Raw genomic sequence first — 21709 nt, 5'->3', positions numbered from 1 at the left:
TACTGAAACAACCCTTCCTGTCTAGTAAGCCCGTGAAATAATGAGCCAATAGATAAGCAACAAAAAATAACAGCGGGATGAAAAGAGGAGGCCAGGAGGGAATAATGTTTTATATCCCTGGAGCATGGCAATATTGATACATCCCTGGGCTCTGTGCGAGGTATAAATGTCTGGCACGGAACAATTAATGTACAAAGTTTGCCATTGTGCAGGATGTTCTCACTAATAAAAGAGACCCCTCATCTCCTCAAACATTTCGAGTTGGTCTCTCTTCTGTCCCAAAACTTCCTTGTAATTAAACACCTACATAATGAATTAAACTCTCCAGGGAATGTTATTTGTGAGCCACCTTTCCAATTATTTAAAATTAGCTTAAGGGCTAAAGCAATCAGGCCACTCATTAATCTAATCCCTTTTTGTAGCTGTAGTTCGTGACTTGGAAATGTGACCACAAGATCAAAAGGACAAAGAAGAACGAAGAGGAAATTATACAAGACACTTATGAAGTTCCTTGGCCCAAGACCTCATCCACAGCACACTGAAGTCAGCAGACACGCAACGCACTCTAAACCGCCATTCTCTTGTGTGCATGAACATCTCTCTTCCCGGGAGACGTCTACCCTGAAGGGAAAAGCCAGCACGAGCAAAGCCTACACACATTCAAACCACTGGCTGGGAGCCAGATCCTGCCTGGGAAGCAGAGAATTAGAGGTGCCGGTAGCTAATGAACCCCACTTCGGAGCAGCTATCAGGGTCTAAGGCAGACCCTGGGAATCAAAGGGCCACGAGACATCCTCTGGCACTCCTCCAGCACTAGGCTTTCACTCTCCTCTGAAGGCAGCAGATGTTGCAAACCTTGAATGTACTGAACGACGTGACGAGCTTTTTGCAAAGCCAAGGGGTGTCACCCAAAAGTCCCTAATCAAGGGCCAGGGACATCCATTTCAGAGCTGCTCTTCCAAGAACAAGAGACCCAGCAGCCTCACACAGCGACATATGTTCCTGGCTATCTCAGCAGGTAGTTTCTCTCTGTGTCACGTTGAGAACAGCAGCCATGTTATTTTATGCTGGCACAGGCTGTGCTGTTCAGTATTCACTACCATCCTCTGCCCGGCAAATCTGCCATCTGCCTGATGGAAGCAAGGGGAGCAGCGTGGACAGGCAGCCAGCAGCGACCTTCTGCAGACCAGCCCTTGTGAGTACAGCCTTGGCCATGCCCTGGCCATGCCCGTGTTCTGCACTCCCCGTGGGCTCTGCTGGCCTGGGATGTTATCCTCCGAGCGTTTGCTTTTCACTCTGAGCCTGCACAGAGACACTTGCTGTCAAGGGAGAGCTCCAGCCCCACACAGAGCTGTCCTAGTTAGGACAGAAATTATCATACCAACCTATTTAGTGCCCATAGCTGGAACCACCTGCCTCAGGAACATGCTCACGTGAGCCACAGCGGCAGAGAAAGGACCTTGCAGTATTCATGCAATCTTACATTTAATCCTTTCTAACAGGGGAAATCTCTAACCTGCTTTTCTTCAAGCAAGACCTACCTGGAGGAGTAAGCTGGTCCTACCCAAGCAATCGCATCCCATGCCATGCTCCTAAATTAACTCTGGTCGTCACAGCCCCTCTCCCACTCTCAGTTTCCCCATCCAACACAGCGTATTTCCCTCTCCCTGATGCCCTTTATTCCTCCTCAAAAAGGCTAAGGGATCCCCACTCTCTCCTCACTACTGGGCAGACTGTGTGCCTGAGCCCAGGTACTGGAGGGATCCACATTGCACAGATGTGTGTATATATATATAAATATACATACATATGTGTGGATAGATAGATAGATAGATAGATCGGTAGATATATGGACAGATAGATATTCAAGTGACCTCCGTCCTGCTCAGAGAGAGAGAGAAGCAGGAAGAGGCTGCTGGTGCTGTCTGCATTTGTTAAGTGCTCTGAGTGTCCTTCCGTGATCTGTCTGGCCAGCCATGCACATATGTAAATACGTGGTGTACGTGGCGTATGTGTGTGCTCTGTGTGTGTACGCCTGCCAGGAGCGCATCTTCAGCCTTGCTGCTGGTTGGACCTGCGGGCATGGAGCGGCAGCAACTTCACCCCTCTTGGACTGCTGGATCTGGCATGACATATTTTCCTCTAACAGACTCTATATCTGTGTCTAATGAACATGCATGGCCAGCAGTTTTACTGTTTTCTGTTGCTGATGGACTGACTCATGCTGCTTACCCCAGGGTGACCAGTATGCACAGCACCGCTCCCTCCTCCAGGGGCAGACCCACCTCCAGGTCAGCATCAGTCCTGTCTACAGACCTGCCAAGGGGCACACACAGGCAGCCCCTGCCGCAACCCCCTGACTGGACAAGGTAGACCAGGGGTGAAAGCCGTCAGCTAAAAGCGATCAGTATAGGCCATGCTCCTCAGACCCAGGCTCCAGTAGAAATGCAAGTCAAAGCACAAGAAATGTATGTCTGAAGAGCCATATGCAAGTACAAGACAGCTGTCTTGTGGTAGCTAAAATTATGGTGTCATCTGATGATCTTGAAGTGCTTATCCTTGCAAGCGCTGTGTTTTAACAGGAGCGCACACATATGCACTCATACAGAGAGACAGTTTGCAAGCAGAGCTGTACGAGCAGTTTGCAAGCAATGTTCACCCCACATTTCCTCGTACAAAACCTTGTTTTCCATGGTTTCAATCTCCTGCCAAACATCAGGCCTGAAATCTAACATGCCAGTCCTCCACAGCTATTCCTGTGTTATGAATGTGGCTGGAAGAACTCAGCTTTTTCTTAAGGTGATCACTGAGGAGAAGTCCCAGAGCATACAGCTCGTCCCAGCAAGAAGCTAAGCCCCATGACATGAGGGTCTGAGAGCCACAGACACCTAGGGATGAAGTCATGTAAGCATGGACTTCCCCAGCATTGGTTGGGGGACCTGACCCTCTGTGTGAGCCCCTGGCTTGGTCCCCTCCTTGGTAAGATGAAGTTGGCAAACCAGATCTTCCACACAGAAGTGGAGGGGAAATGATTCCCACCAGGCAGCTGAAGAGTCAAGAAATAATATATATTAACTAAACAGAATCTATGTTCATCAGCTATTAAGACTGAAACAGGCTCAGAGAAACCCGTAAGTCATGGTGTCTGCCTCTCAACTGGGACACAGCCCAGTGAGCGATGGACCTCCCAGGGCTGGGCATCTCACGCAAGGACAGCAGACATACTGTCAGCCCTTGACCACCTCCGTGAGACACTGGCACAGAGCTCTGCTGGGACGATTTCTGCCACAAAAGTCCTTAGCAGCTCCATGTAAGGAGGAACTAATTTTGACTTATTTTGACTCATTCCTAACACAAGAGGGCTTAATTGTCCGGAAGTTTTATTCATAACCTTTGACAGCTCGAAGACTACAGAACTTCATCAGAAGGGTGCCTGCATGTGCTTGCACTCACATACACACACAAGAGCCAGGACAAAGAAGGCAGAGATTTGGTTTTTTGAGTGATCAGCACAGACAGCTCAAAGCTTTGCATGCTCAAGAGCAGAGACAGGGCTGGGTAGCCCCAGAACATACCCGGTACCCTATATCCGAGCTGTGTGACCTGAAGCAACAGCCCAGATTCAACTCAGGGATTGTGTGACTTGGTATCCTGGTCCAAGACACCAAAAAAGAGGACTTTTTCATATGATATTTAAGGAGGTTAAAGCTGATCTTCTTTTGACCGGCAGGTCTTTTGTACAAGTGCTACTTAGTCCAAGAAACGACGCAATGCTGAAAAAATCAAAAACATCTCTTGAAAATGCAAAAGCCCGCTGTCTGCTTTGCCAGCATTGCTAAAGCAATGCTGACCAACACATCCTGCAAGTATACAGCTGGGCCTGTTAATGTACATATAACAAGTAAAGAAAAATACTCCAGGTTTTTGTTTTCGCCTGTGCCTTTTCATCTCAGACACAAGGGGATGCAGCATCACCAGCACAAACATATGCTTATGGCTGTGGATGTCAACTTCTTTATGGTCTATTATATTCTGTTTTCTGATGGACCAAAGTGGGGCAGAGAGGAAAAAAAAAACAGGGTGGGCTGGTAGAGCATAGAAAGGTCTTACCAGCACCACCAGCCAGTTTGGTGGAATGTGGCATGTCACACTGCTGTCCCGTCTCATGGTTTTCCCAGTTGAGATGGGGACTATGAGCCACATTTCTAATAAATAAACAACAGATAACACCTGGCTGTTATTTCCCTGTCCTTTTCAGCAGTAGCTAGATGTCAAAATCTGATGCAGAATAGCAAAGAAAGTGAAATACATCCATGTGTGCTGAGCACCTAATCTCTGGTCTCTGATAAATGTTAAGTTCATACTGTCTTCTCCTTCTCAGTGGGGACACAAACTTTATCTCTCTCTTCACCCCAGTGACGACTGAAACGTGTCAAAATACACTTTTTTCAAAGCCTCTATCTCTGAAAACTGGATAGAAAGTAACCAAACGGTTCAGAAGTTATCATGAAGAAAGACAAGCTACTCTTTTGCCTGATCAATTATGCCTCGTGTCTGCATGAAAAATGGAGAAAATCCTTTTACCCAGTTTGCAGTCCCTACTTTTCTTTAAAGATAAACCGAGCGATGATAGTTGGAGCGGTGCCCACTCAAGCAATCCCCGGGCTGCGGAAACAGTTACAGAGCCGCGCATCCCTCCATCGCTGTGTGAGGAAGGGAATTACGGCGCAGAGTAAGCGCAGCAGATGGGAAGCGACTGCTCACGTGCACTTGGATTGCAGTCTGCTGCCTGGCAGGTCTCACCTGCTGCCGGGGAGGAACGTGGGTTTGGAGGCTACCTGAGCACCTAAGCATGCTGAGAAGTGTCCAGTGGGATTTTTCAGGTCTATGCCAGCCTGACACAGCTGCCTGGAGGCTGCACAGAAGCTGGGTAGAGGTGTTGTATGTACTCTTCTTTCTCTCTGGCCCAGCTGGCATCTCTTGGATGCTTTGGTGTGGACTTACTGGGGGTGAAGGGCTCCACATGGCCCACAAGACAGCAGGTACAAAGTGAAGCTCATTCACACCAGCACAGACTTAGGTCTCTGATAATGAATTTCTTTTTACGGGAGGGAAAGAAATGTGTGCCACAGTATTACTCTCTTTCTTAAAAATAAACGCAGGGAGAAAAAGAGGATTCAGACAAAAAGACCTCTCGGGATTATCAGCCCCCACCAAGCAGAAATCCTGACAGGATTAATCGTCTGATAGGTTCAATGGTAAACTTGACAAGACAAAAAGATTTTTTTTAAACTTTTTTATCTGACTTACAAAGCTTCAGACTTGTCTACAAACTACAAAGCTAAAAACTTCTGTAAAAATGAAAACTGAAGTACCTGCATGACTCCAGAGGGTGGAGATTTACAAAAACCTAAACATAATGAGGTTTTTTTGACCAGACACCATTTGTGGAGGAGAGTTTTATGGTGAAAGGCATATGGCATTTACATTTTCCTCTGCAAAGGCTTCCCAGCAAACGGTACAAAACTCCCTCTGACCGAGCCCTTCAGACTCAGCTGTAAGCTGTTAGGAAAGCAGCTAATCCAAAAAATTGGAAGTGTAAGAACTCATATGCCTTTTTTGTAGAAAAGCACAAAATTAGCCAATAAACACTGTCTACTGTTAAAAATCAGAGTATTTGGAGACGTTACCCGTCCTGAGAGGTTACCCTAATGCAGTGGCCTCTGGACAGGTCACCCAAATGGCTCATGTGCACAAAGCCCCTGTAGCTTAGCTGTGACAGCTCAGGCCAGATGGGGACCCAGACACCACTTAGCTCGACGCCTGTGTGACCAGGAGGACGCCTTATGCCTGAGGGGCAACGGGAATCATGTCCCGATCTCGCGGTCCAAAGAAGCAAGCATGATGGAAGATGGGATACATGGCGGGAAGAAAATGCCCCAGTCCTGGCAGTGATTTACCAGTAGCTGACAGAGAGAGCAGGACTGGGCAGCCACAAGCGGTGGGTGTTAAGTTTCTTGTGGGAAGGAAAACACAGATCAAAACAGAAGCAAGTAAATGTGCAAGTACGCAACACAGTGATGGCCTCGGGCTCTCTGTTTTACTGAGGGAAGCTTAAAAGCAGCGACTCTCAGCGTTGCTTGGGACTGGAAGATCACCAGGCGATACCCTGCTTGTGAAAATCAGATATCCCAATGGAAAGGAGCTGCTTTTGCTTTCATAGAGTGCATTTCTGAATCCACTCCTCCTCCCTGCTGGCTCAGCTAAACCTGACGCGCATCTTCATTTCCACCATGCAGGCAGACCCTGCACAGCTGCATCGTTCGATACAGATGGCCCCAAAGAAGCCCTAAGTCAGCAGCACATTGGCAAGAGCTTTGGTGGAAACATTAAGTCCCACACAGAGCAGAAGTAGCCCCTGCAAGGAAGCATGTTGCTTTTACGGAGCACAGGGAAAGATAATCTTTCTATTTGTAAAGAGCATCTCTGAAACCTTACAAGATTGATCCTTATATAATTCTTTTGCACCGTGACATAGACATACGCAGCACAAATGTACTGCCAGGTGCTGCAGGAATAAATCGAGAACACCTGTCCCTTCGCACTGAGCTGTGCTGCAAATATATCTTCTGCAAATCTGGCCTTGCTCTGTAAATGCATTGCACACCTAAAGGAGACCACATATTTTAAAAAATTTTACAAGTCCTAAATTCTGTCACAAAGAATCCATCCACCACCTTTAAAGTTCCTATGTGTTACGATTTTTTCCCAGACTGGGCGTTTTTAGTAGAACTACCCAGGAGACTTTTGAAAACATGACATTTTCAAGAGCTCAACCAACTGCAAAAAAAGTTTTGAATGCCAAGTGCCAGGTTTTGATCTTTAGTTATAGTTCTGACTTTTGATAAAGGATTGGGAATGTTAGACTACCTTTTTGTATTAACAAGAGATCTCAAATATTAATTAGGAGTTTAAGTGAGAAGACCTATAAAAATAGAAATCACATGTTTAATAGGACATAATGTTTTACTACCTCACATATAAAACATCATTCTGAATGGTTTATGCTCCAAAGTATGAGTCAATACCACTGTCGGTATTCGCTTAGCTAGATGCAGGATTTTGGTGGTTTATACCAGCTATTTTAGCCAGTTATCAGCCATAGAAGGTTTTGGCCTTAATTTGAGATTATTTTTTCCACTGCAAAAAGGGCCTTTTTGTTGGATGTGGAGTTTTGTAGAAGTGCCAGTTTCAGTGAAGGCTGGTGGTTTCTCAGGGCCATGATGGACCTGCTGGAGGGGAAGGCAGGCAGTGGAGGGACCTGCCTGGGAACTCAGGGAGTGGACAGACTGACATGCCTGTGCTGGGCTGGGATGAGCAGGGACTTGAACATCTTTCTGAGAGAGATTTGGGAAAGGAGTTCTCATCTGATCCAGCTGTTGGAGAGGGCTAAGAGGAGAGATGGGAGGAAAGGATCATGCACGGCATTATTATTGCCATCTTTTAGTGGGGAGAGAAGAAAAAAATTCTACTTCCAACACAAAAACAAAAAGCAGAAGTCAAAAGTCCTCAGAAACGCAGTCCTCCCTTTGGCTGGATTCAGCCACAGCTTGCCTTGGTGAACCCAAGAGGTCAATTAACGAAGATTAATTTACCGCCTCTCAACCTAATAAAAGCAAAGCACCTGCCTGACCTTCCTCGCTGACAGCTCATAGTTTTAGGCAGCACATTCAGCAGTTCCCCATCGTTATGCTAAACCAAACCAACACCCAAGTTTCCATTTTCCAGGGCCTAAATCCTTCAACACAGTATCATAATCTTTCGCTGCCTTTGTGTGACTTTTTCCACCTTCTTTACGCTCCTGTCAAGGTAGCAGGGTCTCACGGATTCATGCTGGCCCCTCGGATCAGTTCACAGCTAATGTGGTTGCCCTATCCTTCCTACCCTGGCTCTCAGCACATTTAGCTTCTCAGCCTTACTGCTTTTTAGTACTTAATTACGTTGTTTGTTTTGCATTTATTGGACTGTGCTGTGCTTTCATTGCTTAGATAAAACTAGCTAGCAATCCCCAGGCCTCCTGAAGGAATGCTACTGCAGGAAATTAATGAATGCACTATTTTCCCCAGCACAGAGCAAACATGCTGCTAATGGTGACAAACTCCCAATCCTTCCTTGGCTGCAGCGTTGCTGAAAAATCCTGCCTGATCCATGTGTGTGAAGACGTGTGGCCGTTGAAACCACTGAAGGATAGCTCCGTCTGAAGGACCAAACGGCAGGATACTAAAGAGCATGCAGCTCCCACCCAATGCTTTACTTTTTGCTGTCATCATCATCATCAGGCAAATCCCTTGACCCAAACTTGAGAAATCAATAGCACTCAAACAAGGAGACTGGTTATTTTCCACTGGACAAACTTTAATTGTCTCAGAGGCCTCCAAGTTCAATGACAGACACTTCATTTAAAGCAAAAAATAGTACTGCTATATCTCTTTCTTTCATATCAAAGACTAGGATTCTTCAGATCTGAAGTGCCTGCTCTGGCTTGACAAATACCCAGCGCTGGCAGATGTTTAGAGCAGGCAGATTAGAAAGACAGGCGAGAGTGTGAATGATTTTGGGTGCTGTGGAGGACAGACTGTAGTTTGCAATAGGCATTGCTACCTATTAGGTAGAAATACAAGTGAACTCTTCCTCGCAGTGACTGATGAGACTTCCAGTGTGACTCCTTTTCTGTCATGTTACATTATCTGCCATGCTGGGAAACTCAATAATTACTCTGCAGGCACTTACGAAGACATACTTGTCGAAATAAATGATGGGGCATGAGGTAATTGTTAGGCACAGGCTGGAAACCAGCAAGCCCATCTTATGAAGGAAACAAACCAAAACACTGTCACTTCTCTGGTAAAAAATATTTCTATATTAAAATTGGACAAGAAGAACAGACTGAGCAATTTTTCAGGGGGAAAGGAAATAGTTCCTGGAAAGCAAATTTGCTTCTGCAGAACAGAAATGATTTTTCTGCTCCTGGAAGGATATTACCTGGTTTGCTTTTGCACGTGATCAGCGTAGGAACCAATAGATTAGTTTTTCCAGTGGGAAATCCAAATGTTTGAGATAGCAAGCGAGTTTTCAACTCAAAAGTCACATCCACAGAAAATCCCCAGCTGAGCATTGTATAAACTGACGTGGAGCCTGACCATTGTCAACTAAACCCTAAAATATTTTGTAGAATCCTTCCTCAGCAAAGTGTCTCACAAGACAACCACCACTGTCACAAAGACATATCAAGGTGGAGAACACAGTACCCTGCATAACCACCTCCCACTACCCTGGAGAGCATCTTGCACACATTTGGGTCTTGGTGAACTTTCCTTGCCGGTGTGGGGTGATGGCTACTCCATGGATGCAAAGCTCTGAATTAGCAGGAGACATTTTAACATTACCTCATGAGACAGGTAAAAGGCAGCAATTCCCAATGGCCAAAAGCAGCAGAGCATGGAAAACACAGTGAGGCCGAGATGATCTCTTGGTGGCATCATCAGGAAATTGTCTTCACTTTCGGTGTCACTTGAGTAATCGCTCTGGAATAACAAGGGAGAGAGAAATGTAGATGTGCTAGTTAATGATATCACAGAATAATTCGGATCAGAAAGTGCTGACCATGTAGTCCAGGTATGAACCAGAAGCAGAAAAAAAAAGAGAAGTCATACACCACAGAAGGAAATCCAACAGCAAAAGGTACCTCTTATCCATTCCAGCTAAACACCTGGATCCCTAACCGTTACTCTCCTAAAAACTCCCAGCTACTCCAGGCTTTTTGCTGAGGTGGTAAAGACACAATCGAGTTACCCTCTTTGAAAAGAGCTCTTCTATCTTGTCAGTCAGACCACATCACTGTCTTCATGATGCTGGAAAAATTTTAGGACGAGTCAAGGCAAAATACATCCTGATGCAGCTGAAACCACCTCAGTGACAAGAGACAGGAGGATCACAGGGTCCCAAGGAGCGGCAGCAGCAGCAGCTGACAGTCTCTTCAGGACGCTGAGGGATTCACTCCTTTTCAGATATGACATCTGGTTCAGGTGGTTTCCACTTCAATTGCACAACCACTTCCAACCACAATGCACAGAGAATATTTACAGAAGGCAGCGCCTTTCCAGATGTCTCTTGGAGACACATCTTTGTGCTTTAACACGGAAGATGTAATCTCAGCAAGCTCCACAGTCCTCCCCCTAGTGATTTAAGTGGTGCTCTCTGCAGCTCTCTGCAGCCCATGCAAGATGCTGCCGTGAGAACAGATACCTGTGCAAATGGCCCTGTAGCAGAAATGACACATCTCTGAAATTACTGAGCACACAGTGGCGATTTCCTGCTCCGAATGGACCCTTTGTCGCAGAAGCAGTTATTACAATGACAACAACCCTCCCCATTCTCACTGACTACTGCTGTGTGTCCCTCGCCAACACACATGGAGTTCAGCTGAGAAGACAGCACAGGACAAAGCAATCTCAGCCTCAGTTTATCCACAACCTTTTTGTGGCTGTTATGAGGAAGAGGTGACCTCAGGAGTGCGGGTAAGACTGGAGTCACCAGGAGATCAAGCCCCAGAGGACATCTCCCCAGAGCATGAATTCCTGCAGAAAGCACAGCGCCCTGCACAGATTAATGTTAACTGCCGTGAATAACAAAGCAAGCAGCCCTTCCCTTCCCTTCCCTTCCCTTCCCTTCCCTTCCCATTTTCCCCTGCTAATATGGGAAAAGGACATGAAGACAATGGCCTGTTTCCCCAGAGGACTAGGTGACGCCATCAGAGGAAAAGCTTTCACTGGGTGAACCAGCTGGGACACCCCCACACAAGCTCTTTGACTCTTGTCTTATTTACGCATGTTTTTCAATGGTGCACATCTCTGCAGGCCTAAAATGCCTTAGGCACAAGCAATGTGGGTAGGCACAAACTGGATTTCTGCGGAAACTGTGGACATGACAAAGGATGAAGAGGAGAAATTAACTTTGTTAGGAGAAAGGAGGTGTCTGCTTCCCAGACACAGAGCGTGTGGGATTTTACAGCAGCTGGAATTTGAGTGCGAGACAATTCAACAGGAAACTTTGACTTCTGTATTCAAGGGGGTTGCTTCTGACACTTCCCAAATGACCTGCGCAAGAAGTCAGCCTTGAACAGAACCGCAAATCTGGCCACCTTGGAGACCGATAGGGTGAAGCTGAAACATCAATGAATTTTACTCCGTGAAATTCAACTACCTGCTTCAGTCGATAGTAATGCTTCCTCAGCAAATGAGTGCAGAAGGGAGGGGAGACAGAAGAGGATATTTAAGAAGGGATATTGAATCACATAGACAGCTCGTTCCAGAAGGGACCATGGCTTGGGAGCAGGAATCACCCGCAGACAGCAAGGCTCTCTGTACACAGAGCTGAATGCAGGGTGTGCGCTCTGGACTGTGTTTCATGAGGCAGTGACTTTGAGAAAACCTCTAGACCAAAGTGTTTAGTCAAAAGCAAGCTGAAAATAAGCCTCCTCCATGATGCACCACATGAGGAGTGAATGTGATCCACAGAGAGGGAAGAAAAGGTACAGTACTACAGACATATACATAATGGGTCCACTTCTGGTACCACTATTTCCCAAGTATGTTAGAGAAGTCGGGAATCAGAAGGCAGGTACACGCATCATGCCACAAAAAATCATCTACATGGGAAGAAAGTAGAGAAGCCAACTTCACTTGTAAGATAAATTTAAGATGCAATTTCATCACAGTCTGTAAGTGCCTGCATGAGTAGATAATTTCCGATCAGAGACAGCTCTTTCATTTGGCAGCAAAGCAGAAGAAACCCCAGCAACTGAAAGCAGAACAGATGAAGAGCAGACACAAGGTGCAGATTTTTAGCAGAGATGGTGATGACACTTTTCTGCAGTTGTAATGGATTTTCTATTACACAAAGCTCTTTCTTAAATTGAGGCTAGCTATCCCTAAAAGCTATGTGCTTTACTGCAACCAAGACATTATGAGTGAACATAGGCTCTGCAGACAGCCTGCTATGGGCTGCCTGCACGATACCGGTGGCTGAACTTGATGGTCACATAGTCCCTTCCAGTATTAAAACATTAGGCACACTGGAGAAGTCAGACAAGAATGTCTGCTGTGAACCACAGCTGCCAGCAACCTTTGATGGATATTCAGGAAACAGCCCTTTTGGTATTACTCCTTTTTTCCTGCAAAGCAACCAATTCAGCAACATGCACACACCGCATACAAACCTAATTGCTGGTATGGCCCTGTGGGATCTGCTTCAAATCCAGATGGTCCAGTGGTCTGTTTTTGACAAAGACCAAAACATGATGCAACCCTAAGATAATATGTGCTCTGTTTCCCTCCACACAATGCCTGTTTCAGTAATGCAGTTAAACATGATGTCCTACTCTGACCAGCACTCTGCATCCCTTTGCTCTTCTGCAAGCAGTCTGAGTTCACCTGCATGCAGCAGATGGCGAAGGCAGTGTGCCGCATGGTACCTCTCCCACCAAGGGCTATAGTTTATCACTGCTCTGCCTCAACACACTTACTCCTCACTGAGCAGCATCTGGCTGATGCTTACTTAAGAGGTGATGCCTCTAAAACCTGTTGAGATCACGGATTCTTTGTCCTGGTGATGTCTTATTTATTTGTTTGTTTGCCTAGTTATTTCTTTTTACCATTTTGAGTTTTGCAGCTGCTCCCCTTCAATTTTAAAGGTATTTAAATGATCCATAATCCACTAACCCTGACCTGGTGCACGCTCCTCTTGTTTCCCCAACTCCCCGTCTAAATTGCCTTGCCAGTCAAGCAGCCAGCCTTCTAGAATGGGCTCACAGATGTCTCTCCTTGCTTGGAAAGCTTTTCATATATAACCTTGCAAAACCAAAATGTACCGGGGGGGGAAAACCCCTGGATGCAGCTGTCCAAACTCATTCTTCTTCCTGTCCCCCTGGATTTTGATCATCTCCCTCGTGACATTTTCTAGACACCCACAGCCAGTCTGCCTGTGGCTCATCAGTAACTTGCATTCAACACATTGCTACTGGAAGGGGATTGCTGCAGACAGCAATAAACAGATGCGTACCAAAAGAGGCCAGCTACCACAGCCTCCTAAATCACGCTCTTTCTCTGGGAGAACGGTAATCACAGCCATAAAGAAAATATCCCTAATCTCTGTGTGAGTGACAGGGGTCTCCCAACAACCCTGTGCATTCATGGAGAAGACACATGCGTATCACGGCACACTCAGGCCTTTGCAGGTGGGCCAGCAGCCACCGCAGAGAAGTGACTCTCGGCAGCTTACGCTGTCAGCTGTTGAGAAGGGTGAAGTTGCAGTGAATGCAATGCATTCCATCAATGTTGTTCTTTGTGGCATGGGGGATCACTTTAAGGACTCCACTCAGGGAGAGGAAGACCTCCACAGTCTGCAGACACAGGTTTCTGCCAGGAGGAGAAGAGCAGGTGGTCCCTGCAGAGCAGATGGGCTCAGCACTGCCTTTGGAGGAATATTAGGGAGATCTCCCTCTTCACTGAGTCACTTCAGCAGCAAAAGTAGCAGTACACAGCTAAAACTAGGGGGGCGTGACCATTCATGATTGTCCTCTTTTTGCTTTAGAGCTGACACAGCTTCCTTTGTGGTCCAGTCCTCAAAGAAGTGTGCCCCATCCCCACCTTCTGCAAATGACAGCATGCAGCTCATCCAGAGCTCGTGCCACTTATGGGCTGGAGCCCAGGGACCTCTCTGCATAGTGTCAGTCTGACAACTCAGGGATGTGATGATGAGTAAGGGAATCACTCTGGGCCCTGGCTGCTATTAACAAGATTCATAGCAGGAAACGTGGAGGCTGCTGAAGGTGATTTCCCAGCCATGCTGCCTTCACCTAGGGCTGGCTAATAAAGGTTAATATCCCTTGGCAGGGCTCAGTATCTCCAGACTCCAGTGGCTTCTTCTGTAAGGGAGAAAAATAAATCAAATGCAAATGAAGTGTAATCACTCTTGTAACCTGTTAATAATGTGCCTCTGAAGGAGCCCAGGGACATAAAGCGTGTCCTGTGGGGTCAGAGCAGTGGTCCATTGAGCCCCATGCTCTGCCTTTGACAGCAGCAGCAGGACATGACATCAACCTGGACACATTGCAGTCCATCCCTTGTGCTCCCCCAGTACCTACAACTGTTGTGTAAGAGATATTAGAAAGAAAAGCTTTGCCAACTCCTTCCAATATCTGTTTCATAATATCACTCCTCCATGAATCCGTCTAATCCCTTTTGAACTTGCTGATCTGCCCTAACCTCTTGTGGCAGCAAGTCACCAAGCATTCGCTATCTCGTGTATGAACAATGATTTTCTGGTTATCTGTGTTAAGCCAATCTCTTACTAGCTCCCTCAAGTGTCCCCTGCTTCTAATATCGCGGGTCTGGCGAACAGCAGGTCTGCATTCACCTCGTCCTTCACTTTCATGATCTTGTGCAACTGGCTCATACACTACTCCTTGGACTCCTCTACCTTTTTCACTGCTCCTTGTAAGGAGGCTGCTACTTCCTCTTGATCTTTTTCTTTGCCCTTTTCTATCTCCACTATGTCCTTAAGAACTGGGGACCACAATTGCCCAACCCATGTAAGAAAGTTGGTTGCACTGAGCTTCAATACAGCAGCAAAATGCTGCCGGCGCTCTGTCTTGTTCTCAAAACCATTCTTTAAGATACCCGACATTTTCTTTGACTTATCGGCTTGCCCTGCACACCGTTCTATGGGACTTCTGTGAACAGCACGGACAATAATTTCTCCACAGGCTCTTTTCTGAGTTGTGACTCAGTTACAAGCTCAGCATTGAGTTCACGTGGATTAGGTTATTTTTCCATAAATGTGCTAGTCTCCATTTATTGACATTGAAACATATCTGCCACCATTCAGCCAGTCAGTTTTGTGCAGTCCTTCCAGAGTTGTTCTCCACTGGCGTGCCACCTGAGTACCTAAGAGAAATTAACACAATCAACAAACTCAGACAGGTCTAAGTGTTTCCAGAAGCAAGAGCCCAAATGCCTCCATCTTTCCCTGTGACTTTATCCCATGCCCCTGTGTTCTTCTGAGCACGTGCCACAGGACAAAAGAAACCAAAATGACAGTTCCAGATCACAACACATCCCTAGGTGAGCTTGGGCAAGACATTTATTGAACCATTTTCTTCAGTTCACCAGGTGCAGGACGGAGAAAATACTGTTTTCCCACCTGACCAGACTCCTGCAATGACTATTGAATTCATTAGTGAAAACAAGGTGCAAGAGCCTGAAGGGAAATGGCCATGAAAGCAAATACCTAAAGCACGCAAGACCTGCCTCGGATGTCACCCATGCTATAGCCTTCCATGTCTGCGCTAGATATTCTTTGCCCATGCTGCAGAACTCTCTGGAAGGGGAACCCCACCATGCTCAGCTTCCCAGAGGCTGTCCAAACATGATTTCTGGGTACCTACTCCCAGGGGAGGCTCAGGACATTGCAGCTCAGCTCTTCTTTAACAGAGTTGGGGTTCTTCAGCCTGGAGAAGAGAAGGCTGCGGGGAGACCGTATAGGCCTCCAGGGAGGCCTATAAAGGGGGCCTACAAGAAAGGTGGGGAGGGACTCTTTATCAGGGAGTGTAGCGAAAGGACGAGGGGTAACAGTTTGAAACTGAAAGAGTCTAGCTTTAGATCAGGTATGAGGAAGAAAGTCTGTACTCTGAGGGTGGTGAGGCACGGGAACAGGTTGCCCAGAGAAGCTGTGGATGGCCCATCCCTGGAGGCATTTAAGGCCAGACTGGATGGGGCTTTGAGCACCCTGGTCTAGTGGGAGGGCTCCCTGCCCGTGGCAGAGGGGTTGGAACTCGATGATCTTTAAGGTCCCTTCCAACTCTAATCATTCTGTGATTCTGTGATTCTCAGGACATTGAAGGACTGCCCAAGCCTGTGCAAGCTGACCACATTGAGAGAAAGCACAGATATGGGGTTCAACGTGCATAAACCCCCTCCAGGGCTTTCTCTTCACATTGCAGAAGAGACGTGGCCAGGAGGTGTTTGGGAACACTGAGAAGAGGAGTTACATGGAACAGGACACGGCTTAGGATCCACCTTCTGTCTTTATACTTTTATGCTCATGTCAAAGGGACGAGTTAAAAAAAAAAGAGAAAGAAGGTTTAGCTTGAAAGCACTACATTTCCTTTCTTCTTTCATTCCCCAGAACATTCTATTTATTTCATTTTCAGAGACTGTTTCAGACGTTGCTGGGAAAGAGAAAAAGGGTTTTAAGAGAGAGCTCAGATGTATTCTTTTATGCGACACATATGAATAATTCAATTTGCTGCCATCAATAGCTTGGGTTTCTCTAAATAAGCCATCTATCTAGGGGTTAGGAGGAAAACTAGCAGGAGTGTAATATGACAAATGACGTTTCTGGATAAAAGATGGCACTGTATTCACACATGAACTCTAACAGGAGGGTATTTCAGCTAGCAACTCATGTAATATTTCACTGCCGCCACATTTGACACGTTGTCTGTCCATTAGTTGCAGCATAAAGAACTCGTAGGATATTTATGAGCATTCCAGAGATACCTAAATAGGGAATCATTTGATTTCAGGGATGGGCACCGAAAAGAGAAGTTTAAAGCTCTGACAGAATATGCAGCCTTCTGCTTTCATGCCTGGTAATTGCTGGAGCAAAGTGGGGCTGTATATGCTAATCAGATCTGTCTCAGAAATGGTTTTCCCTCCAGACAATTATGATTTTTGTAGGCAGTCCGAATAACATTACATCAGGACCTGAGAAACACTGCTAGTGAAAAATGAAAAATAAATAAATTAAACATGGCCACGTTGTTGCAGCGATGTGCAGGACCCCGGCTTAGGATGTCTCCTGCTCCTCTGCTAGATCTCCCAGGTTCTTCAAAGTCCCTGGGCTTGGGGAGGGAAGGAGGTGCCTCCTTCTAGGCAACTGGTCAGAGATGTTGGTGAGATGGATAGACCCATCCTGAAGGGGATGACAGGTAACAGAGCAGCAGCCCCTACAGCTTGGCTGGGTCAGCTTGTCAAACCATAACCAAATCACTGTCAGCCAAAATAGCTGGTGTTTTTCAGAAACTTTCATCGCACCAAAGTTTTCTGCAGGAAAACAACAACCTTTCTGGTTATCAAGAGCCCATTTCTCTTCAAAAACAAAACCCTGGCAGAAACACACTGACCAGCAGGGTCTATAAAAGCTGCTCTCTGCACGTGTCCATCAACTCCTGCAAGTATTGCATGGAGAGGATCACTACAAAGGGGTGCGTTAGATTTTTCTGCATTTCTAAGCAACTAAATACCCAGTTCAGAAAAACCCCAAAGCAGGCGCTTTGCGATAACACAGGCAGTGCCAGAGAGACTTGGGAGAGGCCAGAAAGGAAACAACTCACAACCCCAGGGTTGTTCTGCCTCCCAGAAGGCATTTTACTGAGATGCTCCACTTGCCTTGCTCTGACAGGTGGAGAACAGGCGGTAGCCCCCAGTTTTCAAGAGACAACAGCTCTTCTGCACAAAGCTCCCCTTTTTGCTAGTGTTGGCAAAAAGGGGCTATTTTTAGAGTTTTCTCCTAGAAAGAAGTTCCAAAGCAGGTATGGCACAACAAAAAACCCTTACAAGAACTGTGCCCTGATCTGTTGTTATCCCATGCAGCTCCCATCCCTCGATGAGCTGTGACACGACAGTCAATGTGGCAACGTACTCAGCAACGTGCCATGCATCTTCAACAGCAGAATCAAATCCTTCAAGGCTCTCACAGTGGGGAAGCAAAACCTCGCACCTCTGCTGTATCATCGTCTCTCACTGTTGTCCTTTTAACTTCTGCTCCCTTTCCACCCCACTTCGGGTCTATTAGTAATTTAAAAAAGCATTTGCTTCTTGCCAGTAACTGGCGGAAAAAAAATGCTTTCTAGTGGGCCAGACTCGTGCTGTGTGATTCAGGTGCTGTTTTTCTCATTTGGACAGACAGGCAAATTTTTGTGTAGTTAACAATCTGGCATGGTTTGTTCCCCTACTCAGTGCCTGCTGTCCTCAAATACTTTTCTTCCATTCCTGGAGTCCCAACATGTGAAGCTATGTCTCTAGTGAACCTCTGTACCAGCCAAGCCCAGGAGGCCCTCACACATCTGGCCACACAAATACAGCATCAGAAGAGCCCAACACAGCAGTCACCTTTTTTGCTGGTCTTGTGCTGTGAAATGCATCTCTCCTCTTCTCCCCATCTTTCTGCACTACTGAATGCACCCAGAGAATCTGGACCTTCTGGGATGCTGCCAGTTACTCCCCATGCTGAGACCCCTTGTGCTAAGCACAGCTGCTCAGCAGGTTGGTCATTTGGTTCTGGTTTATGGAGGAGTGTGAAAATCACAGTGCTGCAAAGGGTTGGCCAAGTAGCACAACAATGGAGGCTGATACTGGGCTAGAAGCAGAGGCTTCTAGCAATTCTAGCAATGCATGTGTTTCCAGTCAGGCAGGTCCTTCCCCAGACCTTGCCTCATTTTCTCTTCCATTTCTCCATTCTCTTGGTGAAGAAGAAACTCCAATGCAAAACAGAGGAAGACACATAGGTGCGTACTTTGTGAATGTCATCCTCCTCCGAGCACTTTGGACGTGTAGGTGAGGATGGCTGTCCACACACCTCTCTGTTTATCAGGACAGTAGCACCCAGCGGGTTTAAGTGAGGCTGGGGAATCTGTGGTGCCAGATGCAGTACACCCATGTAAGTAAGGACACATATGACCTCAGGAGGCTACAGTCCAGAGAAACAGGACAGAAAGAAGGAGGAGCCAGGGAAAACAATGCACACACTGTCACAGCACGGTACCAATCTCTTTTCTCCCCTTGAGATCTGGGAAGGATGAAGTCACTTTCCCCACACCTTCAGTTTTACAGGTGGCTTTCTAGAAAGACATGTTGCCTATGAAAAGCTGACCAAGCTCCTGCAGCACCACTTTGAAGAGACACCCTAATCGAGGGCCCAACATTGCAAAAGCATCTTAAAAATCCCACCAAGAAAAGAGAAAATGTTATTGGTATAAAACATTTTTTCCTTGCCCTGCATATTTTCTTGCCTTTTTTAGCCTATCCTCCAACTGTTGGCTAAAGAAGGTGTTGCTGGATTTGGATTGACAGGAGGGAGACTTTTTTTTTTTCTGCCTAAATGCGAGGGCAGATGTGTCAATAACACCATTAGGCAATTACTTGCCTGCTGCAGTCACTTGCATCACTACTGCATGAGAGAAACTAGGGCAAAAAGGCAGCAACTAGGGATTTTGTTTTGATTAAGAAAACGAGACTTCCCACAGCCAATTTGGAAATGCTGTAGAAGGGTGTGATTTGAGCTAACACCCTCACATGCCTCAGGGAGAAACTTTTTGTCTCCCTGCGGAGGCATTGAATACAGCATTACTGGCACACACTGGGAAAAACACCTCTCCCTCCCTACCTTATCGATACAGAGAGAAACAAGAATAAAAGAGAAGTTGGGCTCTTGTTGGGTTGCCCCTGTGCTGATGACAGGGTGAGACACTGGTATTACAGGAGGTGAAAATAGAAGTTTTAAGACTTGTTAGGTCTCGGTGGAGAAAACTCCCGCAACAGAGAAACACAAGAAAATAGTCTCTCAATCTGATTTTGGACACTGGAGTTGAAGCTACACCTTTGCTCCAGACAGCCAAACAGTCTTTGCTACGTTAGGAATCCATGTCCCGCGCTGGAGAAAGTTTTGGGATCAGCAGCATTATGCACCCCCTCCATTCCCACACACACTGGCAAACACAAATCTGTGCTGCATTTGGGCAGCTCATTTCAGCCAAAAACAAAAAGATTTTTTAAAGTAGAAAATGCATCATTTAAGAAAGAATGAAGTTGATTTCCATAGTCTTCCCCATTTAGAGAACAAAATGTATCTTACTTTACTGTGAGCAATCAATGAAGCACAGGAGCCTAAAAGAAAATGTTGCGTTTGGGATCTAATGAAGTGCTTCGCTCCATCAGAAAAAATCTTTTATTTCAGAGACATGGGATTCATTGCAGCTTGAAAAACCAAAGAATTCTGATTTTGTGTTTAGAGACAGAAATGTTTTATGTTTGAGCTAGTATGCAAAACAATCTGCTTTATGCTTAGTTCAAGTCAGGAGAAAGTGAGAGATGATGTTGGCCCTCTGAGTAAAACAAGCTCCATGTATGTGGACAGATGCTCTTGGCCCTGACCTTACACAGCATTTAAGCACATGGGTCTTCCTCAGTTTCTGACCAGCCCATTCAGAGGCAGGAGGGAAATGCTGATCTCCATTTGGGCCACTGGGAATTCTGCCATTCGCATCCACAGAGCTGGGACTTTACCCAACAAATAAAGATGAGCGATCACTCACTGTCCTAGCTGGAGGAGAGAGTGATACAGCTGATCCCATGCAGACCAGCTTCCAAAGCAGCTGATCCTCTGCAGACCAGCTCTTGGAGGCTGTACACTTAACCCCAAATATTCCCTCCTCCCCACAGCCTTCCCCACATATCCCAAATGACATCTGACCTCTAGCTCCTGGAAATCCTCCTCTTCCTCCACATCATAGGAGAGGGTGTGAATCTTGATGTCATCCGCTGAGAGATCGATGAACTTGCTGTCCGGGTACTCCAGGCTGTCTTTGGTGGGAGAGCGGTCCTCGATGAAGGTGGTTTCACAGCACTCTGAGCCGATGCTCTCGCCCCACGAGCGCAGCACGTTCTCCGAGTAGAGGATGATGTTGGGCCTGTAGTGAGACTCCACCGTCTGCTGCAGCATGTTGGGGTCCAGGAGCTGCTGCACGGGGTCGTTCCTGCCATTCTCCAGGCAGCTCGGAGAGGAAAGGCTGCCTGCTCGGTGGCTCTGGTACTGGGGGGTTGGGTACACAGAGACCAGACCGTCTCGGCTCTCTGCCACTAAGTTCCTTGTATTAATTAAACCATTCCTTTTCCCGGCTTCAGCGATCTTATTGTGCATTAGCACACTGTTCTGCTCAACCAAGCCATCCATACTGGGAGGTGTCTGAGGGAGTGGGACAGGTGGTCTTTATTTTGTTGTACCTTAGAGTCAGGTCACACTGGGGCAGTGGCTCCCATCTTCCTGATGAAGAAAGGAAACAGAGACCAAGGTGAGGACAAAGGCAATGAATAACATATCAAGGCACCCAAATCAGTTTGTCTTCAGTATCACCTCATGAGGAAATACAGCCCCACATATGCGCACACCCTGCCTTAGCTCTCCAAATATATGTCCACTTGGAGAGGCAAAAAAAACCCACCCCAAATCCATGGGGTAAACAGGAGTGAATGAAAATGTGTGGTGACAGAGGACTTCCTGAAATGTCTTGGTAATGGTGGGTCCTTTCTGTGATTCTGTGATTCTGTGACTTCCTGAAAAGTCTTGGTAATGGTGGGTCCCGTCAGAGAAGGGCTGTGATGCCTCCTCCATCCTCCCACAGGTATGCCGCTGTCATTCTGGGGACAACGTCCCTTTCCTCTAAACACTCTGGTAAGAGAGATGGGGTGAAAAAAACAAAGATCAAAGATCAAAGAACCATTCTCAGTTCTCAGAAATCTGCAATTGCGAAGGGCAGGCAGCTGGGATGTTCAGCTGGCAGTCTCTGCAGACCAGAGACTGGTCTCTCACC

At 46.5% G+C, this 21709-nt stretch overlaps 1 protein-coding gene across 1 annotated transcript in view; it reads right to left on the bottom strand.

The window, feature by feature from the left end:
• Window positions 1-21072, bottom strand: part of SYNDIG1 (synapse differentiation inducing 1) — a 57549-nt gene extending 36477 nt beyond the window's left edge. The window contains exons 1-2 of the mRNA XM_009894835.1: window positions 20593-21072; window positions 9447-9584 (exon numbers count right to left, since the gene is read on the bottom strand). Of these exons, the coding sequence (XP_009893137.1) occupies window positions 9447-9584; window positions 20593-21072 (618 nt within the window). The remainder of the gene's footprint in view (window positions 1-9446; window positions 9585-20592) is intronic.
• Window positions 21073-21709: the final 637 nt, after the last annotated feature.

The sequence above is a fragment of the Charadrius vociferus genome, unplaced genomic scaffold, assembly GCF_000708025.1.
Source record: "Charadrius vociferus isolate BGI_N301 unplaced genomic scaffold, ASM70802v2 scaffold411, whole genome shotgun sequence".
In the NCBI taxonomy this organism is placed as follows: Eukaryota; Metazoa; Chordata; class Aves; order Charadriiformes; family Charadriidae; genus Charadrius; species Charadrius vociferus.
Note: the sequence above shows the minus strand (reverse complement) of the source record. Positions and strands in the feature narration are given on the sequence as shown.